This window comes from Meleagris gallopavo, chromosome 1 (assembly GCF_000146605.3).
Source record: "Meleagris gallopavo isolate NT-WF06-2002-E0010 breed Aviagen turkey brand Nicholas breeding stock chromosome 1, Turkey_5.1, whole genome shotgun sequence".
Classification (NCBI taxonomy): domain Eukaryota; kingdom Metazoa; phylum Chordata; class Aves; order Galliformes; family Phasianidae; genus Meleagris; species Meleagris gallopavo.
In genome coordinates, this window is record NC_015011.2 from 11,100,037 (window position 1) to 11,125,215 (window position 25,179).

The window sequence follows — 25,179 nt, forward strand, 5'->3', positions numbered from 1 at the left end:
AAAAGGGCCCCTGCTCGGTTTTCCTTTTATTTTAAAATGAATTTTATGCAATAGATGTGGAGGAAAAAAAAGTGAAGAATACATATGCTGCCCCATTAATTTGTTTCAATAGATAGCTGTGTTAATTGACCATAATACATCACCTACCTTCCCCCTAATAAACACGGGCTCTTGCTCCAAGGACGTTGTAGCAATAACTATTTATTATGCATATGGCAGTGACAATTTATTATGCATAGGCAGGATGTCTTACTAAGGCAATAGTAAATTTTAAAAATACTGGTATTTACCCAGAAAAATCTTCCTGGTGCATCGTGATGATAATAGCTTCTATTGAATCTCCTACAGAGTTCAGTAACGGTTGAACAGCACTACCCATTAGATCATGGACTGCCTAAAATAGGATAAGAGAAAGGCAGAAATAAGGAACAGAAACTACAAGCACTTGCATTTTGACACCTCAAGAATACCTTGACAAACAGTTCGTTCCAACAGTGCTTTTTTAAGTAATGTGTATTAGAAACTGCTAAATAGGACGACAAAAGCCTAAGACAGCATTTATCTTTCACTGATCTTACCAGTATGGTACATAAAGAAGGCTGTTTACTACTTCTATGTATATAAAGCATTGCATCAGAAAGATGTAGACACATATTTTGGCATACACACTTGGTTCAGCTGCTCATTCCCCCGAGACAGGCAAGCTGCCCTTCATTCCTCTGCACACACCCGCTCCTAGATTAGTGCACAGCAGGATAGATGTGGATAGCTGTCACCCACAGCACCCGGAGGGCTGCACGCCCATCCACACTGCCCTTCAGAAAAGCACCAGACAGCATAAAGATCATAATTTTATGTGCCTGCATGGCTGCGTGTCAGGGGTAGCGATAAAGGATTCAGTTACTGCTGTGTGAATGCTGCAGAGAAAGGCATTTATTTTCACAGTCAGATGACATCTGGGTTCCATCCATTATGAGAATATTCTTAAATACAAACGTTATTCAAGCTGTGACTTAGCACATGCAACACTTATGTAGCTGCAGATAGGGCAAAATATAAATTACAGAATATTTGTGTATCTTTGGCTAGCATATACCAACACTACAGAATATTTGGCAAAAAGAAGCCACCATTTTACAAGTAACAAACAAAGCAAAACTCAGCCCTCACCCCAGTGCATTCAATCTTGGGTGTTCAATTACCTTCAAGGCAGTTGTGATCGTTTCCTCAGCAGCTGCTGGGAATGAGTTCTGATTGGTAACAACCTACAAAGGTTGAAGTAATTGTTCATAATAAATGTTAATAAACATTCAAACTGGTTAGAAGCAACAATGCTTAATTTCATATTAAAACATACTGAGTTATTTTTTGTAACGCATGCATTATACATAACTATCAAAAATGTTTTACACAGACAGAATTTTCAGTGCACCAATATCGGTTCTTCACTCTCAAATTTCCTATGGACTCCGTTGCTACTTTGGCAAAGAAATGATTCAACAGATTTCAACTGAAATATAGCTGAAGGATCAAAAGTACCAGAATAAAATTAAGTGGTGTATTCTCCTGCTGCGATCTATAGAATTTACAGAGAACTGTACAAGCAGCTCTACAGCAAACATTTGAAAGAAAGGTTACGTTCTTTCTCAGTACTGTAATTTGTATGTAATACTACATGTTGAATAGCTGATTATATGCAGCTTCAGTAAAATTCAAACTAAAGTCAAGGAATGACCTGAGGAATATACAACCAATTTCCTTACAGTTATGAACATCTATGTAATAGTATTTTTAAGCCAGATACACCTGAACTCAGTCTGAACTCAGACTGAATCATATCAAACTCCCTCCAACACTAAGGCACATGAGGTTTATTACTAAATACATCAGAGAAAGCAGACTTAAAAGTTAATCTACCATCTGCTTGCAAAATCCAAGCAAATTTTATAAGCTTTTTGGCCTTTTTAAACATTCTTTAAACATATCCACGGTCAGGAGTACTCATGATTCTGTTTCTAATCAGGCTAGGATTTAAACATGATTAACTAGAAGTACCATTATACCTGTTTGTATTAATTTACAGAGGCTGTGTAACTACTGATATCACTGAGTCAGCAAACTGGAATTGTTCATAACTGAGCTGAGTACGAAAAACATTTCCAGGCCAGACTTGGGTCACAGCAGCAATGCACAGAGATGCATGTGAGGTGCCGCTTTTCTTGATTTCACCTTTTGCTTCCCCTTTTCTATTTGGCTACAAGTGTGGGAAAGCAGGGAAGGTCTTCTCAGAAAGATAAGCTCAGGTAGGGACAGATGCAGGCAAGGGCTATCGTACTTACCAGCAGAAAAACAGAGTTTTGTGATAAGAAAAAAACATAACAATGGCTGTGAGATGTGATTACTCTCTACAAAGACATCTTTCCTTTCTCTTTTAATATTGACAATTTATCACATAGCAGTGCTTAAAAGGGCCAACCACGTCTTGAAAAGCTGTACAAATGTACAACAAGATGCAGTTATCAACCCCAAATCTGTCAATATTTGTTAGCATTCTCACCAGCAAGTAGGGTAATATACATGCAGCACAGCAAAGAAAGACAGGGAATATCCAAGGAAGCCTACCTTCAGAACTGCTTGGTGTAGTTTGTATAGTGAATTAACTACAGCCACGTTCCTCCTCTGTCCCTCTGTGAGAGGTCCAATCACCTGGCTGGCATCTCCTTGAGTAGACAGCTGCAGCGGTTGCAGAAATGGTTAGAACAGCATCAACTCTTTAACTGGTGTATCTCCTCTACCTTTTAGTTAAGTAAACTTAGATTGTGGAAGAGAGCCATAGTTCATTCCTCAGTCCCAATATTCTTCCATTGAACTCGCCTCCATTCACATGATTGCCATCTTCGTATAACACAAATTGAGACAACAGAAACAACAACCAAGAAAGACAGTTGTCTCAGCTTCCAAAACCACAGCACTCAGAGCCTTGCAGATACCCACTCCCTGCACATCTTCAACTTTATAATGTAAGAATTTGAAATCACCTGTCCAAGGATGCAGTATAAGCCAGCAGCAGCACAACTGCAAACAGTACATGCACTTTCAGATCTTGATTTTGTCAGCTGTTCGAGCATTTCCCTAAGACCTGTTTTTTTTCTAAAAGGTGGCTTATAGCTTTGTACATATTAATGATTTGTACTACATAAGTGAGCAGGAAAACAGAATTACAAGGACCAAAACTGCTATTCTTGTCCTTAGAAAGTTTTACTCGCAAATCCTTCAGCAAAAATGAGAAAATTAACTCTTCATTTTTAAACACTACTACATGCTTTTTATTACTACCACAGAAGTCAAGCTTCAGGATGACACATAAACAGCAATTAAATCCAGAACAGTTCTGCAAGGATCCTGCAGTGTATATTTATAATTTCAAATAAAATAAATTGTAATTGGGAAACAACCAGAAATTTTCTTGTGCATAGAAAGCCAATGGAATACAAAGATCAACAAAATATCATGTGAATTTTAGAAGCATATCTCAATATTACAGCAAGAATAGCTATTAAAAGAAAGCTGTACTGGGATATAGCTTCTCACCAGCTATCTATATTTCAGGATACAAAGTTATCCTCCAGGAAACTCCTGAAGATGCCTACATCCAGAAGTCTCTCAGTAAAAATATACTTGACTCCTTAAACAAGTCATCAAGAAACTTTCATGAGGTGCATATTTACCAGTTCCAGGTCCTACGGAAACCTCTGAAATACCAAATATGCGGTAACAAAAATAGTTCAAGAAGAGGAACAGACACTGCCTGAAAATTTTCAAGATATGCAAAACAAATTTTTGCTAGAGAAAGCCTATTCCTGTATATCCCATACCTTTCATTCAGCATAAACTCAGCCATCATCATGCAAATAAAGTTATCTACTGTTTGCCAGCACTGCTAATAATAGAAGTTTTAGACAAGTTCTCACAAGCACACATGAACATAGATTTATTCACAACACTAGAGTGACAGTATCAGTTCATTCAAATTTCTTCAAATTTAGGATTTATTTAAGGATAAACATGTTTCTGAGGCCTTTGCAGAGGCAGAAGTCTTTTCTAACACATCTCTAATTGTTTGACATCAGAACGCATCTTTCAACTAGCTGATAAATAAATCATTTCAGCAGCTCCCTGCCTTCCTGATGAGATCAGCCATGTAAGCCATGTACAATTCTGTTTGCCTCCTACTATTTCAATTTGACAGACCTGACTGGTTTTAAGAATTCTGCTTCTCACACTCACAGCTTCCCAGATTAATAGCAAAACAGCTGTGCAGAGAAACACAACACCCTCTCCATGCAGCTGGCCACCTCACACACCACACTGACCTCTTCTCACACTTTTTTGATGCACTGTACAAACTATTCAACTCAGCTGTTATTTTGCACATTTACAGCTATTACACATAAATGACTCTATTAGGACAGTGGAATTTCACATTCTAGACACCTCAATTTCAGTTCCTTGGAGTCTATTGCAAAGGTCTCACAAGTTCTTTTTCTTAACTCATTATGAAATCATTAAACTGTGTAATTTCTGCTGGTAAAAAAGGCTCAACTGGTAAATAAAAATGGTTACAAGTACAAACATAAGCCTTCTGCAGAACAAGGAATTCTTGCATTCAGCACTGGAGCACAACAGATTTACAGGCAAAATCAAAAAAAGCCTTAAAAGCATCCGATCCTCCTAAAATTATTTACAATATTAAATTCCCTTCAAAAATTCAGGAAAGCAAAACTCTGTGAAGCAGCAGTAGGCACTGGGCAGCCCAGGACTCACTGGGATGGCTTCCCACAAGGAATGCCATCCTTCCAGCTACAGCTACAGCAGAATTTCATGTGGTCCCTCCCTTGCTGTAACCACAATTATTTCTATGGTCTTGCCTTAAAAAGGTTTTGTCTTGAGGTCTACCCAACAGTTCATGTATATACACTTCACCAATGGCATATACTTGGATTTCAGGTATTTGATCACTATTCAGTGCATCCAGGTAGGAAAATACTATCATTGTGTCTCCTCAGTCCCAACAAACTGTGCTTATAGCCCATTTATCTTAGACACAAATCATCCTCATTTTCTTTTTCATGATACTCAGTTTTACCAATGAATTAGACTCACCATTCTCATTTATATAGCAAGAACTCTTGAAGTACTGTGCTGCATGTAGTTTATGCACTTTAGCACAGTGGTAATGTAATTCTTCCTCTGTAATCTGTCTGCTGGGAATTGCACTGTGTAAATAGGTTAAGTCAAATAAGTGTGACTAAGCCACAACCACTCGGCTATAAGACACAATTCCTTTTGAAGAGAGCAGTGGAGTCAGCATTTGTTTACTTTTTAATCACTTATATTTATGCAAAATCGCAGAATGCCAGAAGAGTGAATTTATGCTAAATAGGAATTGGGAGGACAGAAGAGGTACCTTCATCCCAAATCAGAATTTATTTGGGGAAAACAACTGCTAAAAAACAGTGTTGGGCTGGAAGATCAGATACCATCTCCAGGGATCAATTGCCCTGGGAACCAGGCTGGCTTGAGTCTGCTAGCTGAAAACAAACCGAAAGGAACTATGCAGAGGCCAGACCTAAATGAGCAGCAACAAGGACTATAACTGTTCCACTTTTCTGTATCTATCTTTAAACACAGCAATAGATTTCTTATTCTCACTTCAGTTGAGTGAACTGATTTCACTTTCACCTTTAAATGTGTTTACAACGATTTTGTGGGCATTAGCAAAGCACAGGTGCTCCATACCCCAGCAAGTGGCAATTCTAGGATAGGTAACACGTCAGTATTGGCTCCCTTTGCTAGCATGAAATACCAGCACAGTGGCAATATTAGGTGCTAGTGAGAGAGAGAAGTCTCCACAAGCTAATATAGCAAGGGCTTTTGCTCCATGCATCACAAGGGCTGTGTCTCGTGGCACACTCAAGAACGTGAAAATGAGCTGCTGTTCTGCTGGGCATTTGAAGAAACTTCAAAGGATAACTGTTAGACTAAAATGAGGATGAAACACTGGAGGCATTGCCCTTTTGACATTCTCTAAGGCAGGAAGTTGAAATTTGCTCAGTGTAGCAGCTGGAAGAAGGAGGTTAGAAAACTTTCTTTTAAAAATCCAATTCAACATAATCTGAGGAGCAGCAATTTGGGTGATTTTTCATGAGAGACAGATTTGGCTATACTTTAGAGAAATTAGTTGGAAGGACCTTATCAAGATATGTTGCAAGAGAAAGGCATTTGAGCGGAGGAAGGACTCAAACCTGATGGTAGAAGCCATAAACTCGGTACCAGACTGAATGAGGGAGTGGGGCTCTGTGTTCAGTACTCACTTGTGTCCTACAGCACAGACCCACAGCACTTCATTACTCAAAGCTTATGGATTAACATTTGGAAAAACACTTAAGGACAGGCCTAAGGATGCTTCTAGCTAAAAATCCTTTAAAGTACACAAAATAAAGATTTGAATCTGAAAATGCTTGCAGAAAAAACTACAGTATAACTGAAGGATAATTTATGCTTTTCTATACTAAGTTATAAAACAATAAAAAGTTTTGTCTATCTTGAGATATGAATGAAGAGCTTTCTCAGCTGATTTTATCTGTCTACAGCCAAAATGGTCATTCATATAGTCCTTTGAAACTAATGGCATAAACCAGACCCTTCTACGGCACTGTCAATTTCATCCTAACATGTAAGTTTAAAATACAGCGGGCTTCCCCTCACCACTGATTATTAAGGGAATCCAGATCTGGTTTCAATGTCTGTAAGTGTCTTCATTATAGGCAATGAAGTTACAGGAGGTGAATCTTCCCTCCTGTTTTCTTGACAACTGACTGAGATGTTCATTTTTAGTGAACTTACAAATGAAACTCGGGAAACTGAAATACAGAACTAGAAGTAAAGTGACCTAAGTTTGCTTCCTGTAATGGGTAACTTTTATAAACTCAGCTCACCATAAAACCCTTGTGACAGTAGTGTTGTACAAGTTGTACACAGCTCTGCATGAAAAAATGTCTGGAAACATGGGTATATATGCTAATATTGCATCTGAATACTTCTTTTTTGTGGGTACTGAAGAACTGAGATAGGCAGTACATGGAAGTTCCTGCTGAAGTCAACTGCAGCTCTAAGGAAATGTTTGCCCAGACCCAACTGTCAGGCTGCGTCTCAGCTGAGCTTCTGCCTCTGTTTTGTTTTCCTCAGGCACTTTATTTTTAATAGGGTTTCTAAAGGAAATAAAGCTCAGTAGTGCAAAGTCTGCTCAGGTTCAGCAATAAATAAATGAAATAGCTGACACATTTATTGAGTAGTTTACTGAACCCAAAATGACACTTGCAGAAGCTGATACCAAAAAAATGTGTCACAAGGAGGAACAAGCCAGCTGAAGGCCATCTGATCTGCTTCAGCCTCACATGGCAGAGAACTGTAAGCCATAACTTGGCACTGTGGTCTGATCTAATTCAGAATCATGTGAAGGATTTTATTTTAGTTTGTATCCTTCACTAATATGAACCCTAACCTGATCCCCCCATTTCCAGATTGCAGGTGGGAATCTAGAGCAACAACAGATGCACGTGTACTGTCTAGGAAGAGATACTTAATTTGACAGCGTGGATTTGATTTCACGTTAAGACATGTGCTGTGATTTCTTTGCGGTAAATTCTTGTTTTCACCACAAATCACAGAATCACAGTATGGCTTGGGTTGGAAGGGACCATAAAACCCACCCACCAGTCCCAACACCCTGCCGTGGGCTGGGTTGGCACCCACCAGACCAAGCATCCAATGAAGCAGTGAATGTAGAATTTAGGTAAAAACAAAAATAAAACTATCAATTCTCTTTTGGCTGATAAAAAAAGGCTGACTGAAGTGGTCACTGTTGTAGGAATGTTCAAACCTACTGGTGCTTCTTTTCCTGTAATCTGACTGTTTTTAGTGGGAGGTGCCTAACCTCCCCTTTTGCAACAGGTGGCAGCTCAGAAGAAACGTTGATTTGCTGATTTGCTCTGCTGCCATTCCCTTCACAGATAGCACATTTTGTAAAAAAAGCTCAGTTTTACACTAAGTAACTGTGATCTTGTGCGCATCCTTCACGACAGTTTTAGAAAACTCCATTTATTTCATTTCTCTGTTCTGAAACAGCCACAGCAAACCCACTCTTTAAGAGCAGGAAACAACATTGTAATTTAGGAGTACTGAGAAGATCTTAAATCAAAATAAGACTAAAGTAGAGCCTCTCAAGAATGCATTTGAGCTAACTCTAGGATCATGAGACTAATATGTTTTGATAGCACAAATTGAACTCCAATTATCAAGCTGACATTTTCAACAATAAATACATTCCTAATAGAGGCAGCTGATGTGGCCATACCTCTGGCAGAAAGCAATCAATCCATCTGTTACTTGGCCTCCTGCCTGATCACAACAACTTATTATAAAACACAGAATCCATTTTCAGAGTCTCTGAGTCAATAGGGCTCGGCTCTGGGATTTCTCCCATAAGCTACAAATAATTGGGATGATTTACTATTTAGTTTAATGTTCCCCATATGGCTGAAGGAGCCTTTTACAATCTCTTTCCACCTAAGTAAAACGGAAGATTACCAGAAACAGTTTGCTGGGTTTTTTTTGTTGTTTTTTTTTTGTAAAAATGTGACACTGTTTAACAGCAAAATACATAATAATCTGAACTCCACTAGCAATGCCAGCTAATGTATTAGTACATGGAGAACAATTTGCAAAAAATTAGAGACATAATTTAGAGTGTAAAATACGAATGAATCGAGGGAATGTGAGGTCCTTGATAAATGAGAATAAATTAAAATGAATGCCCTGCTTTAAAAATAACCAATTAAAAATTAATAATAAATCATAAATAAGAATTTAAGTTCTTGAAATGACTTCTAGTTTTTCAGAGATGGAATATTTCAAGGCAAGGAGGGAAATCATCTGTGAGTTCAGGCAAAAATGTCAAATAAGCATAAAAATTTCTGTTGCACCCTCAGGACATTCTTGTAGCTTCCAGCATTTTTTTTTTATTATTTTTATTTTTTCAGAAATATGGAAATTTTACATTTGAGGAATACAGGAAAGAAGCTCTTCAGTGAAGGCATTCAAAATCTTCCACAATAACCATTTTGGGAAGAAACACGTGAAACTAACATGAGAGGGACAGTTAAGTCCTTTATCAAAGAAAAATGACCCATCACCATGCTCACACTAAACATGCCAGAACAACAGTAACCATCAAATTGTTCCCCAAGGGATATATTTTTTCCCCTTCTTTTTTAATATTCTCAGAACCAGAAAAAATTGAAGGAAAGCAGCAAATGGCCTTTCTGGAACAGAAATGTCAGGGTTTATCTCTATGTTTTGAATCACAAGAGACAAAGAGCAATGGACAAAATCATCATAAGTGATTTCATGGTCCTTCAAAAATGAGATGCTTTAAAACAACTTCACTTTCCAAAAGCAGCTGGCACTTATTCACTTAAAACCAGTTTGTTGATGGAATCTCAACAAATCAAAAAACCAAAAGCACTTGCAATCACTTGCCAACTGAAAATCCTGCTCCTTGCATTTGACATTTTTTCAAGACTCCGGTTTACCCAACTGCCTAACCCAAGTCTCCAGAGATTTCAGAGACAATGTGTGTTGGTCCTGGTATCTCTGACTGTAACAGTTTACTAAATTTTCCATGCTTGCCAGAATAATGACTGAATGATTAATCACATTTTATGTTATCACAATAGTTGTTGGTCCTAACGAAGTGGACTACTGAGAATGTACTTCCAGATGAGAAAAGCATCCATCTATCTGCAAGACACAGAAAATCAGGAGGTTCAACATCATAGGATTCATATATACATACAAAGCATAATCAATTTATTTAATTGCCATTTGCCATTTTTTGTATCCAGTCCACACATTAGCTGGGATTCTAATACTTCTACACTGTGGAAATTTACAAAGGAGCTTAACACTGTCGAACTCTAATTAGTGTTGCTCCATAATTATAAAATACAAAATACATTACAATGTTAACATACTTTGAACTATTGCCAATCAATTGCCAAATAATAGAATTAACTTGGCAGAAGATGATTTAGAGCACAGTACAACAAAATGCAGTAAGGACTGTGCAGTCTTGCTCTTCTTCTACCTGTCAACAAAACTGCATGGTAGATTTAAAGAAGTCTTCTAGCCTCCTTCCCAGCAAGATAAAATGAAGCACACAGCACTCCCCAAACCAGCCTTTTATACTTGGATGATTTTTTCTGGAGTTTAGCCAGTATCACTTAACATCACACATTTGTTATGTGAGTCACGATCTAACCAGCAAAAGACAACATGAGAATGAAGAAAATGCTTCATGAAGTTATTTTTTAATGCAACTCTCTCCTCTAGATTTTTAATTCTTTTTTTTAAGTTTAAATGTTTGGTTTGTTTTTTTAAAGTGACTTATCAGCTAGCTATTTCTAAATATTTTCTGGCCATTGTAAGTAGCTTCCTAATGAATGTGAATCTCCTTAAAAAACTCTTCTGATCTTTCCATTAAAACAAAGGAGATCCTTAGCTGACCTCTAACCATTTTCAAATTAGACCCACTGCCATCTCTTGGTTTTGTTATTTTACTGTGAAATAGTAATCTTTTCTGAAATTATTTTAGTATATAATAGCCTCCTACATATTCTATTTAAATACCTATTAATGAATTCCTTTAATGTGCCTAATTCTGAATTCATATTTTTATGTTCTCTCATTTAGATAGTACTGTTCCAAGTTTTTCAATGACAGTAACACTGTGTCAAGGTACTAGTGTAAAACAATTTATACACATATTTCAAAGAGAAGTGGGGAAAACTTAATCTTTTACATTACTTACACCAACTGACCTGTTATTTACAGAAAACCTTTCCCAAAGTGTCATTTCCCTATTGCTCTTGACTACTTGTGAGTTCATTACATTTCATACTTCCTCCCAAAGTTCACAATATTCGACACTTAGACAGGAGGACTAGATACATTTCCCTGGAACTGTCAGACAAATTTCATTGTTAGAATATGTCCTGAATAGTGTTTTACCCTCAAAAGAAAACTCACAATTCAATGTAACACCACCTAATATAAGATATAGATTAATTTTTGTAAAAACACACTAAAAAAATGATCATGAGAAATTTAGCATATGCCATTCCAGTGAGAAAATTCCAGTGAGAACTCATCATACTTTTCAATTCAGAACCATCACAAGTCTCATAAATTTGATGGAGATTAAAGATGGTGCAAAATTGGTAGCATATGAGCAGTATCTTCACTTCACTGGAAGAATTTGATTCCAGGCAGTGTCTGCTCTCTCCATCTCCTCCCTGTTCTCCCTTACTTCATTGAATTATTCAGCTAGTTAAATTTAGCTGTATCAGACTGGAGTGGGGAGAGAGAAGAACAGGAAGTAAAGATACCTAAACCTCATAGGGCAATAAACAGAGAAATGGCTCACATCAACTATAATATTTCTTGTTAGTATAACACATTTAATTCAGAGACTTTGTACAAATTAAATGAGCAAAACAATTTTTTTTTTGCTTGGTATGAGGTACATTTCCCCTCAGGAATACGTCAGTAAAGTCAGTCCAGCAGGTGCTTTCGTCCTTAATCCTTTCTGTTTCCCCAAGAGGAAAGCAGAATTATAGCCCTCCTACATCAACATCTTTCTTTCTTGCAATGCGTTATGGATATTTTTACTTTTGACTAGGCAGACAATTGAGGACTTTTTAGTCTAGCCCCTTTCTGCCTTTTTGTAGTCAAACACTAAGTATAGACAGAGAGATTCAGAAAAAAACCTTGTCTCCATGATTACTAAGAAAAGACTAAGATTCAGTCCTTCCCATTCAACTAGTTTATCTTTGCATTATTTCAATTTTTAAACCACATCTCGCATTTCTACACTTCTCAACAACTTCAAAGATTGCAGCAAGATGCTCCAATATAGCCTCTGGATCCTTATAATACACCTTGGCCTTTTCAATTCTGGAAAAAGCAAGGCATTCATGTTGTTTATAATCTAAATAACTCACTGAAAACAGCTTATGTAAATCTTCATTTCCCCAATCAAACATGATAGACACTTTTTCTTCGACAAATGACATGAAAATTCCATGTAAATATGCTCTCTCTTTCTCAGTTCAGAGTTTAAGTGGAATTAAGTGTTGTTTCTCTATTCCACCTGGCCTTCTAGCATTTTCTGTCTGAATCCTCTTTATTGCAACAAGGTTTACAAACTAAAGAGAAACAACAATAAATTAGAGATTGTTAGAAGTTAAAAGTTAAAAGTTAAAAGTATAAATGAAGAGCAGAGAACATTTCATTATAATCTCAGAAAGAAATTCTCAGGAAGATCTGTGAAGCCACTGCAAGACAGAATTCAGCTTTCAGAACTTCATCACCAAAGACAAACTGCAGCCTATTTTATAATGACTACCATATATCAAATGCACCATCAACCCAGAAAGAAAGAAATCAAGGAAAAGAAAAAACTGTAAGACTATGACAATATCATAAATAGTTATGATGATGAGAGGGATGTGCAGAAAGTTGTCATCTATTTTAAACGTCAGTAATTACAAACTAGTTTATACACATACTTCAAAAAAATGACCAGCTTTTTCACAGTAAATTTGAAAGAAATTTTCTAGAGCAGTGTAAGAAGAATGCAGACCGTTTTCTCACAGTCTGACTCTGCAAACTCAAAAAAAAAAACAAAACTAATTCCAACCCATTCTAAATAGCTAGCTAGTGGATCAGAGATATTTGATGGGGAGATATCAGCGTTGAATATTCAGCAGAAGTGGAAAATTGAAAATATCATTAGAAGTAACAGTACGAGATTAAGCTGCTGAAGCAGCATTAAAGAACAGTACAGCAGCTGAGGATGTAAGTAAAGCAGAATTTGGAATCTTGCACCTGCAAATGACAAGTTCAAATACAAACTGTGTTGAAGAACAATGAGAGATAAATCGTTTGGCTTAGTTTCAATCTCAGTGGAAAGTAGGCATTTATTAAAATCTTTGCAACATGTATCACTGACTTTCAATCTCTTACAGTAAGAGTGGTGAGGCACTGGAACAGGCTGCTCAGAGAGGTGGTGGATGCCCCATTCCTGGAGATCTTCAAGGTGAGGCTGGTTCAGGCTCTGGACAATTTGGTCTAGCTGTGCTGTCCCTGTTCATTGCAGGGGAGTTGGACTAGATGACCTTTAAAGGTCCATTCCAGTTCCAAGGATTCTGTGATTCTACTAATCTTATCTGAATCCTCAGGAAGAAAGCCTGTGATAGAAAGGATACGAGAGAAGAGAAATTCAACTTTAAAATGATCCCTATACAGTACAGATAGAACACTATGATGGGATAATGCACTGAGCCATACAAATTTTGTGGGTAATACTAAAAATAATTTAAGAACAACTGCAGCAAAGCTGACTTTTCATTATATATATTTTGATGCTAATCTTATGTAATGCATTTGGTGCTGATCAGCATGACAAAGATCAGTGCTCTAAAAATATCTGAGCATGACAGACAGATGGATGCTACTCAGCCTATATATCAATCCATTACATTCACTAAAAATAGGACACTGAATTACAGAAGGCATTGGTTGCACTGGCACACAAGAAGGTGTTATCTCAGCTGGTTCAAAGAAAGATTTGGCTACCAAAAGAAACTGGTGAACTCCTGAACACTGACAAAACCTAACATCCAAGAGCTTCCTAGCACACAGCCAGCAATATGTGGAGCTGCAAACCAGCTACAACCACCACTGATAAGTGCTCTTTTCAAGGGCTAAAAAGCTGGAAGAAACAGCAAATGCTATATGAAAATCAGTCACATACGGCTGACAAGCATCACCGACAGAAAAACATGGTTAGGAAAGAATATCTTTTAAAGCTCTGGTGTTTTAAGAAAATCTTAAGACCAGAAACGTTCCTAAGGAATAAACCAGCATCTCCCAACTTTTGCCTCAGAGATTTATTTACATCAGAAGTATGAAAGCATGAATTCCAGATGCAAGTAAAAATTACCCCAATCTGTCAGCATTTTAAGCTTCCTCTTGAACAGATTTTGCATGCCGCTCTATTTCGATTTCATTCACATCTTGGCTACATTCACAGCAATAAATTAAACAGCATTAGGAAAGGTTCCTGGACTGTGCACATGATCATCTCCACTGCTGAACTGCTGGGACAGTCCTTAGCAAGCGTTTGGCCTAAGAAGTGACTATTCTTCCAGCTGATCTCCAGAGATAGATCATGGCTTCACATTGCAGAGATTATACCCAGAAGGGCCGTGGCAGGCAGCCACTGTGTTTGGAGGAGAGCCCTCACCAGCCCCAAAGCAGCCTGCTTTCTGCCAGCTGGCCTCAGGGCCCAGGCACATCCCATTCGCTGGATAGATGTGACTATTCCATCCCATGCCAGGGAGGAAGTTCACAGCTAGGAGAGCAAAGCAGGTCCTGAGTGCAGTCAGAAGTCTTTGCTAACCTTGGATTCTTGACAGAGAGACAGATATTAACATAAACATCAGAACGACAGCGTGGAACAATTTAATACACATCCTTTCTGTAGCAAAAACAGACACGTTTTGCTGATCTTTGAAGTGAGGCCAACACTAATCAGAACAAGCCTCAATGATGTAAGTTCGCCTTCAAACAGATGAGACCAAACTCATTTACTTACATTCACTGTTCTGAGGTCAGTCAGATGCATTTCTTTCTACATCTATACTCTGTGGGGACAAGCAGTGAGTGATTGGGATTTTACTCGGAAGGAGGGGTTAAGATTACAGTAAATTGTTATATTTTTGTGTTTCTCATCCTCTCTACTGGTATTTTCTTTCTTAAATAATAATGCAGTAAGAACACCTGTGATCAAAAACATGTTACTCGTAATTATCATGGATAATAATACATTCTACTAACACAGTTCCAATTACAATCTTTAGCACCAGTTAACTGAAAGGGAGATCTCAGTAAACACTCAGAACAGATAAAGTTTAGATATATTGTCTATTAGTTTTACTCATAGAATTTTTGTGTTGGAGTTGATTCACATTTAAACATTAGCCCAAACAATACAAGGCTAATTCAAGGTTTCCCTGTTACTTCCCAAGAATCTTACTGTACTACCATATTACTGCTCATATTACTGCTCTAGTATTCTGCTACTGGTGCACGTTCTAAAACCATATATAAAATTACGTAACTCAGATATTTACTTAAGTAAATGTAAATGAATCTCCATATACTACTGTGATCCCAAATAGTGAGAAACAGCCTTCCCACTCTTCATCACATATATCATCTGATGCTGACTTTTCCTTGAAAACAAGCCAGAATTTCAATGCCTAGTTCTCCAAAGAAAAATCCAGACAAATATACTTGTGCACCAAGTGTGCAGTAGTCCATTGCCTCTGGGATCAGAATGTCAAGTTCTTACTTTGCCTTTTGGCATGCTCACTACTAGAGGCTTTTAATACATGAATCAATGTCATGCCTTTGAAAATATGTAACAGTTTGAACTTCAGTGTGGGTACTCTACTTTTTGAGACACTTACGTCTTCTCTTTAATCTTTGAATTCACTTCTTTTCCTGGGTCTTCAGCATTTTTCCTTTGAAATGTATAAAATACACCAAATACCACCTTAAGTTTTTGTAAGAAGCTCAGGGGAAGAATTCTTTGAAATGCCAGGAAGTACTGTAAATTCTCTTCTCTACAGCTGAAAAATATTCAGGCAGCTTACACTAGGCAAACCTGTTAATCAGAAAATCCCACACTCACTGCCTAGGGTAAAATCCTGAGCAGATGCCAAGCACCTACCATAAGCTGTGAGCAAAGGATAGATTTGTAGCTCTCCCAGAGCACTGCACACAGGCTGTAGTTTGGGCCTCCACATCATTCATAACTTTTGTAACATATACGACACAAGTCCAACCATATTTAGTTAAGAGAATTTAAAAAAAATATTCAAATTCTGTATTTCCTTCCTCCCTCATTACACCCACTCTCCTTCTCCATCTTTTGAGTGCTTCCCCTTTATAATTGCTTGCAAGTCTGACAGTGGGTAAGATCTCCATTAAGTCATCTGCCTGCAGCCTCTTGTCTTTTGGAAAGATCCCTTTTTTGGACAATCTGTTAAAATTTATAATTCCAAAAAATACAAACCTTCCATATTTAGGAACTTTGTCCAATTACAGGAAATCACAGCTCCCACAGACTATCTACCCTAGCCATAGGATAAATCTGCTTAGTGTAATGTGATCACACAGGTTTTTGTTCTTCTGTAAACAACCAGACCTGATCTTCCTCTGTTTGTGCTCCAAGCTGAATGAGAAACGTGCTCGGCCCGAGCTGGTTGCCCTGGCTTGAAGTGAAGCTGGAACATGCCCTGCTGTCCTGGGAGCACAGCAGAGTGAGCTAGTGTTTGCCTAAACCTAAACACACCATGACACGTAAAAGTGATTTTTAAGACAGTGTGATCCTCCAAAAGCTAGCATAATCACTCCCACCTGCTACAAAAAGCAAGTAGACAACCTGATTTTTACAATTCTGCCTCTGACTATTGCCCTTTGCTTGTTTAATGGTCAAAAGACACCGGCCCCCTTGTCTCTGGCACTTAAGCCTTATGGTAGTAGGTGGCAAGGCAACCTCCACAACACTGACAGCAAGAGAAGAAGGACTGCTGTGAGACTGACTACAATTACTAAAGACAGTCTGATAGGATGGCTGTAACTCTGGGGAACAAACCACTAAGAAGCCTTCAGGTTCAAGAAGTAAGAGAATTGCATCTTCTCTAAACAACTGCATTGTCATGTTCACAGCACAACACATTCCATCTCGGTGCACTTGTGGGTGTGTTAGTGTGTTTTAATCCACCTACATGCAAAACTGAACAAAAATAGCACAAAAGAACATACATTACTTACATTTCCACTCATAATATATAAGATAACTGAAATGATCACTCAAAAGGCAGAAAGAATGCAACAAAAAAGACAACAGTAAATATTACTTGGAATAGACCAGATGACCAAACAGGATTCTGCCATCTCAATGACGACAAAGGATCTTAGAATTTATTTTTCTGTTTGTTGGCCAAAGTACCAATCTTGTAAACTTCCAGAGCTTTTAGTTCTCAATGTTTCATGACTTGTCTCTGCAAGACATCCAGTTCTAAGGATTAGCAAGAGAAATAATACATCCCTATCAGCAGTCACATCAAAACACAGTGATTGCAAAATTGCAACAAAGAGATTTCTAGTAATGAGAAAAATTACAACATTTCAAATACATTCAAAATTCAACTCAGTAAATGATAAAACTACACCTAGTAAGTTAGGGAAATGTAGTTTTGTCTTACTTCCAATCAAAAAGTGACTATCATTTTCATTTTTATATACATAAAAGAACAATCTAAGAAGCATACCGGGAGAAAGAAAGACACAAAAAAACAGAAACTCAAAGATTTAAAAGACTCCTGAAATCAACCACCTCTCTTTTCCAAAAATGGACAGCCAAAATCTTCTTGGTCACAGAGCATTACTGCAGATAATCAAGCTTGAGCAGGAGTCTTCAAAGTGGCATGCATGCACCACAGGGTTTATGCAAGACGATGGGATGTGAGAAGAAAATATTGAAACTTCAATTGTACATGTAGGGTGGATTGTACAGGAACCCACAAGAAAAGGTGCTACGTTGTACCTTGTCCTCACCAAGGGGCTGGTGAGTAATGTGAAGCTCAAGGGCAGCCTTGGCTGTAGTGACCACAAAATGGTGCAGTTCAAGATCCTTAGGGCATCAAAGAGAGCACACAGCAAGCTTGCTACTCTGGACTTCAGGAGAGCAGACTTCTTCAGGGAACTAATTGCTTGACAGGGTGATATAAGAAAAAGGCCTGGAGGGAAGAGGGGCCCAAGAAAGCTGGTAAGTATTTAAGGACCTCTGCTCCAAGCCCAGAAGCAGTACGTCCTAAGAAAAAGGAAGGCAGATAAGAATACCAGGAGGCCTCTGTGGATCAACAAGGAGCTCCAGGACTTACTTAAGCACAAAAATAAAGTCCATAACAAGCAGAAGCAGGAATGGGTTACCTGGGAGGACTACAAAGAAGCTGTCTGAGCAGCCAGGGATCAGGTTAGGAAAACTAAAACCCAGACAGAGTTAAATCTAGGCAGGGACATAAAGGAAAACAAGAAGAAATTCTACGGGTATATCGGTGATAAAAAGAAGGCCAGGGAAGATGTGGGCCCTCTCCGGAAGGAAACTAGAGACTTAGTCACGAGGGATGTGGAGAAAGCTCAGGTGCTCAATGACTTCTTTGCCTCAGCCTTCACTGGCAAGGGCTCTAGCCACACTGCCCAAGTTGCAGAAAGCAACAATAAGGACTTGGAAGATCTGCAAGTGAAAATCAGGTTCGAGACCATCTAAAGAACCTTAAGGTGCACAAGTCCACAGGATCTGATGAGATCCATCCACGAGTTCTGAAGGAACTGGTGGATGAAGTTGCCAAGCCACTATCCATCATATTTGAAAGGTCATGGTAGTCTACTCAAGTTCCCACTTGTCCAAAAAGGGGAAACATAACCCTCATTTTCAAGAAGGCTGTGAATGCCCCCTCCTTGGAAGCATTCAAGGCCAGGCTGGATGGGGCTGTGAGCAACCTGGTTTAGTGGGAAATGTCTCTGCATGTAGCAGAGGGGTTGGAACTAGATAATCTTAAAGATCCCTTCCTACCCAAAACATTCTATGATTCTATGTATATAATTTATACATATAATAGTAGTGCATGCTCAAAAAGTTTCTTCTGATTATATTACATTACAAAAAACATCTGGAGAGCGTTACCCTTGAGGATCCCAACATGCAATTACTGCTGCCATTTCAAAGCTACCTAATGAAAATGCTGGTAAGATACAAGCCCTTTTTTCTGTCTCTTCTCAACAACAAATTACAAAAATGGGTCAAAAGCTAAGAGGCAGATTTGTGAGCTCTGATCTTTTGTTAAGCAGCACAGATTCACAAAAAGAAAAAAAAAAAGAAAATTACTCAACTACTTCTTTGTTTTCAGGAAATGCAACTTAGAAGTTTCTCGTGAATCTCTCCCCTCCATTTGTACTTACCGTCAGCATCTGATGAAACATTTGATTTCCCTTATGTGGCCAGATAAACATGACAGTGAAAATGGTAACTTAGGGTATTTGCAAATTGGAATAATGAACCCCCTTAAAAACTCTTAAAGAGAAAATGTAGTGGGTACTTTTTTGTTTGCTTGTTTTTTTACGTTTGGGAGCCCTTACTTGTACAAAAAAATAGTTAACAGATAAAATCTGTCTCCATAAGCAGTAGGTATGTTATAAAGTATGGAATGGATTACAATGTGCAAAGTCAGAAGAAGATTTCATTCTTACCCAAAATACAAGATCAGGTTTTTTAATCTCTTTTCTGATCGGGAATGACAAGGACAGAAATGCTAACTGAACAGAAATCTGTAACGTCTGTAATAATTATAAGAATGCTTGGGCTGTGTGATTTAGGAAAATGTGAACAAGAAGACACAAAATAATAATGAAATGAGAAAATACACCAATCACCCTTACTCAGCATCACCTAACAAAACACAGGATGTGTGATGAGGTTAAAAGTTAATAGTCTTACATATATTTTTAATTAATGCTACATGTAATTACACCTTCAAACTCTGCATTATAAGAACATCTATAATTACACTGAGTGAAACAAGTACAATAATTTTGAATATGTCATGGCATACAACAACATCAGGCATTGACAAAGGGTTAACTAAGTTTCAGATTCACTCAGCAATCTACCTACTGCTCACAAGTAGTTATTTATATCTTCTTTGAAATCATTTGAACTGGTGAATACAAGAATAGGTCTGAGGCACAGCAACAGCTGGTGAGAGGAAACAGGAAAACCAAAAGCCATCAGTGTATAAAGTCACGAGCAATGGGAATAGACGTTTTGGATTCACTAGAAAAGATCATTTGTTCTTGTTTTTATTTTAATTCTGCATGTCCATACTGCAATATGCTGCTATTACTCAAAGTTAAAATTCTGAATGATACTTGTCTTGTTACTTATCCTATCTAAAGCTAGCTAAAGAATCAGTGATCAAGTCTTAGTAAGATGTAATTTTTTTTCTAAAATAATTATTTCGTCTAGAAGGGACTGAAAAAATAGCAACCTGATATCAGTCTGTCTGCAGTTTTAGAAGTTCACATTTGTTTGACTTTCTCACCATTCAAATCTACCTACAACAACCTGCCAACAACACTAAAACAATTTAAAAAAATCCTAACGATTCTTAAAAGTACCCTTCTATCTTTCTTCGTGGAGAAATCTGATCTTTTTTGTTTTGTTTTGTTTTTGTTTTGTTTACTTTTAATTTGGAAGATAACTTTGTTGTGAATTTCTCCAGGAAATTCAATTTCCATCTTTAGCACTGGTAGACTACAGCTATCAGAAATCAGGCATCGGAACAGAAATGTTAAATGGTTACCCTTCCGAGCTTTAGAAAGCTAATACTGTAAACTGGATTGCAAGACTGAATGAAGATTGCATTCTTGGCTACACCACAAAAGTGTAATGAAAAAGTGGTGTCTGACATAGCTCCTGTTCTACACATGGCGAACATTTCAGGCTCAATCTGTCCGCCCAAAAATAGGCACAAAAAAAGCATTTAGATGTTCTAGACTATATCCTACAGGGCTGGAAAGCATGATGTAGGACATGTGAGAGATGCTCTTCTGGAAAGGCAGCTGGAGGCCAGGGAAGGTATTTTAGTATTTTAAAGATGACACTATACACCTTGGCACTGCGTTAAACCCTTCCTGTTTCTTTTCTTTTTTTTTAAAGATATATATCAGTAAAGAAATTAAAAATTGACAAAAAACAAAACAAAACAACCCCCCCCCAAAAAAAAAGTAGCAGTGCAATACAGTTTGTATTGTTTTACAGTTTGCAGGTATATCCTTGAAGGATTTTTATTCTGTCAGTTTGACTAATCCTGTCTCTTGATTTTTCAGTTTCAAGTGTTATTTTCACTCGAATTCAAGTAGTTCAAGGGCTTAGATTCCCACTTAACTCCTGCATTATTTTAGTTACAGTCAGCTAACACAAAGCCACAAATCACGTATTTTTCAGCTTACTTCCACAAATCCTTTTCCTTAGGGCTTCTTAAGAAATTGCCAGCTGGCTGATCACAAAATGATGCACACTGCTGAACAAGCCACTGGCCAGATTCAAACTTTAATAGAAGCGGTGAGCACAGCAGACCCTGGTGCCTTCACAGTTACAGCTGATAAGTATGCCAGTATTTGACTCTACACACCAAGATATATATAGATGTAACTTTACTTCCTTTTACTTATGTTTCTTGCCAACTTAGTAAACACACTAATTTCTTTCTTGAGCAAACTTTAGTCTGAAATTATGGCACCATCATTTGGCATCTTTAAATGAAGACTCAATTTAAGAACTAATGTCTAAGAATATAGCAAAATAATCACAGTACCTAGATTTATTTAAAAATTTTAAATATTCTTTATTGCCTTCATGACTGCTTCACCTGTATTCCTTTCCCATACATTAGAATGCAAACTTCCAATACAATTCATTAAACAGATATGGTAAACAAAGTATTTGCTGTTGAATTTCAGATTTTTAAAGCTATTCAGAGAGAGCACAATTAAACTGAATTGAATAATCTTGATTTTATTTAAAGACAAAAGATTATTTTTAATTAATAGGACAACTTCAGTTTTCAGTTATACACACAAATTGCATTGCAATCCATAGACTGTATACTTGAAGGCAAAACTTAACTGAAAATATTTCCAAGTAGAAAGCTTTCTAAAGTTTTGTCTATCCAGCCTGCATTACTATTATGTTGTAAATCTACAAAAAAGAGAACATCCTACACAGAAAAAAATAGAAGTTTCAAAAATGTTTAGATTACTTACAAGCTGTTCAGACTTTACACCATAGAGCTGAATGGTCTTTGCCACATTTTTGGCCACAGCTAAACTGAGGTCTGGATCAACAGCAGCCACATTTAGCTCACTAGAAGAAAGATTGCAAATCTTAATAACTCAGCAGTGCTGTATTTAATTGATAAAGAATTACCTACAAATACACAGTTACACAGAAAGTCAGCTTAGAAGAAGTAATACATAACCAAGTCTTTCTAGGCACTGTAATTCAGTTTACAATTTAACAAGTCAGTTGGGAATTTTATGTGCAGAATGTTCCTATTCTGGTAAAAATGAGCAAAGTTTAGGAATGACACTTCAGTTTGAAATCACTATTAGTAAGCCATTCAAAAATATTGACTGCAATTAACTACATTCAAGCTTTGGCAGCAGCCTTCACACATTACAGGTGAATACACAGTCATTCAACTCTGGAATTACATGAGCTGTGCAGAAATACCCAGGGGATGCCTTAGCTTGACACAACTAATAAGCTATGTTTTAGGCAATACTATGTAGTAACAAAGGCACCAAGGGAGTGACAGGGTACAAATGGAAGACAGAACAGATTTCTAAATCACTTCCAGTATTCCTTGTTCATGGAACCCCACAGATCTCCATCAGCTGGGGCTGCATTCATATATACTCTAGTGTGAATGCAGACAAGCACAAAGGGCTTCTGAAGTGAATGTAATGCAGCTAGCGATTAGTTTCTCTCAAGAACTTATAAAGAGTCCTTCCCCATCTTTCCGCAAAGCCTTATCTTCTCTGCACTAAACAATCCCAACTCTTTTATCCTCTCTTCACAGGAGAGTTACTCCAGCCCTTATGTCTTTCTTATGCTGTGTGACCCAGAGCTGAATGCCATTTTTCCTTTTCCTAAGGCAAGGAGGAAAATAACATCAACAGCCACACAGATATGCATTTTCTGAGCATTTCCAACTCCCAGTCACAAGTACACTGTCAGTATTTAACATTAACCAAAAAACACACACATACACACACTGACGTGCACACTCACAGTGCGAGAACATTGCCCACCACTTTCAGGCTCTATTACAGACTAGTCCTTACCAAAGTCTTAGGAGTGAAAATACTCCCCTGCAAATTTAAGTATCTCATTTTACAAATTCTAACTGGAATCATCATCATCAACTATCATCTCACGATTTCACTGTAACAGATTACTTACATCAGGGATTATCATTTGCAGACAAGTAACTATTACTTTATCTTTGATACAGTCAGAATAATGAAGGTATACAATAGGTATAAAATTTCTCTTCCCCATGCTTTGTAAGCTTCAACAGTTAAACTAAATGAATGTTTCAGTTGTTCCAGAACAACTAAACATAGAAGAGAAATTCTGACTTAATTTTTATGATAATCAGTTCTAGAACTAAAGAGTAACCAATGTTTTATTGGTAACAAAGTCTCATTTCTTAAGTTGTAACATAAAAAAAAAAGTCACCAAAGATTACATTTTTCAATGTATTATATGTGCATACCTGGCTATCGTTTTAATGATGCTGTCAAGCTCATCAGAAGAGGGAGGGTTCCGACCTCCAGGAGGGAAGACAAGATTGATAGGATCAAAGAGTCGAGATAGGGATTTTGACAAATAAGCAGCTTCATATTGTTGCAGCGAGTCTTTCAAGGCCTTTTCTGGGCTGAAAGGATGAGCCAACATTAGTACATTTTAAATTAAAGTACCCAGTAGCATTGAACCTTTTTGGATCATACAAACTTTACAGTATCCAATATGTTTTTTCTTTCTGCTATCAAAGCACATACACTTGAAAAAAATTGAGTACTGAATAACAGCCTGCTTCTCACTTGAATCACATAATCTGTCAGGTAGCCATCCTGCACAGTTCAATACAGTTCCTAGCTCTTTCCTTAAGACCTATGTGGAACCCCCAATTCAAGGTGTTCTTGAGAAATAGTTCTATAAATAGTTCTATAAACACCAGCTAAACTAATCACTTTATTTTGCAAAAGTCCAGAAATCTTAAGCCTGTTACAGTTTGAATTTTCCAGTATCTGCCAATCAAATAATACTTTTCTACAATGTATAAACGTACAAACTGTGAATCATTACGAAGTGAATGCTTGTCACACTCCAGTGATTGTGATATCATTAATAGAAAGTTACTGCTGTAATTGCAATATATATAAAACTGTTTTGATCATTCTGCTTTTTCTTTTCCCAAAGAAACAAAAAAATAAAAAATAAAACTAGCTCCAAAGTAATATTACAAAGCACTTTGAGAGGGACAAGTCAATCTAACACTTTTAATTATGTATTCTAACAAGAATCTCACAGCTTTCAAATAGCATGAAAGCAATCAACACAAAGCAAAAAAAATTTTTTTTAATTTTCCTGTTATGACTAGTTGATTAACACCAAATACTCTAAGTACTCTGTTTTACTGCATAGTACAAGCTTTACATTGCATATTATTAGGCTTCATAATACATACTCATAATCTTGGGTTTTTTGCATGAATATGTCCTGTGCATCTTCCTCCATTTGTTGCAGTTCAGCAAAGAGATCAGGACTTCCACTTGTGTTAAAATTCCTCTGAATATTTTGACTATATTGTTGCAGGCGCTTCCACAAGTCATTATAAAGTCTCAGTAATTTAGGGTATTCTCCTTCAAAAGCTTGTTTCAAAAACATAGAAGCTAGAAAATAAAGTAGTAAGTAATGTGCTTTACAAAGTCTAAACTAATTTATTTGATTCGTAAGAATAACCTGCATCCTTGCATTTAAATCACTGAATGATATGTAATGTCATTCCCTCTTTAACTCTGTTAGCGTAATATTTATAATTACTTTCAAAGTGGTATGAGCTATCGTGTTAAATGAAGTTGATGATGATATATATTTAAAGCTCCAGTATAAACTCCACAATTCAAATACTGAACAGGGGAATCTTACTTTATGTATTAAATATACCAATCATGGTCATGAACTGTTTAATATCTAACTTAATTGTTAGCACTATTATTCATCTTAGTGTGATCCAAAGAGTGATTAGAATTCACGAATGAAGATTTTCTAACAACAGCTTGGCAGGAGAAAAAGCG

The 25,179-nt window shown here is 37.2% G+C and overlaps 1 protein-coding gene across 1 annotated transcript in view; it reads right to left on the bottom strand.

The window, feature by feature from the left end:
* Nucleotides 1–269: 269 nt before the first annotated feature.
* The window catches only part of COG5 (component of oligomeric golgi complex 5), a 42,248-nt gene continuing 17,338 nt past the window's right edge, over nucleotides 270–25,179 (bottom strand). The window contains exons 5-10 of the mRNA XM_019621662.2: nucleotides 24,570–24,774; nucleotides 23,595–23,756; nucleotides 22,078–22,177; nucleotides 2,623–2,733; nucleotides 1,203–1,265; nucleotides 270–394 (exon numbers count right to left, since the gene is read on the bottom strand). Of these exons, the coding sequence (XP_019477207.1) occupies nucleotides 287–394; nucleotides 1,203–1,265; nucleotides 2,623–2,733; nucleotides 22,078–22,177; nucleotides 23,595–23,756; nucleotides 24,570–24,774 (749 nt within the window). The 3' untranslated portion in view covers nucleotides 270–286. The remainder of the gene's footprint in view (nucleotides 395–1,202; nucleotides 1,266–2,622; nucleotides 2,734–22,077; nucleotides 22,178–23,594; nucleotides 23,757–24,569; nucleotides 24,775–25,179) is intronic.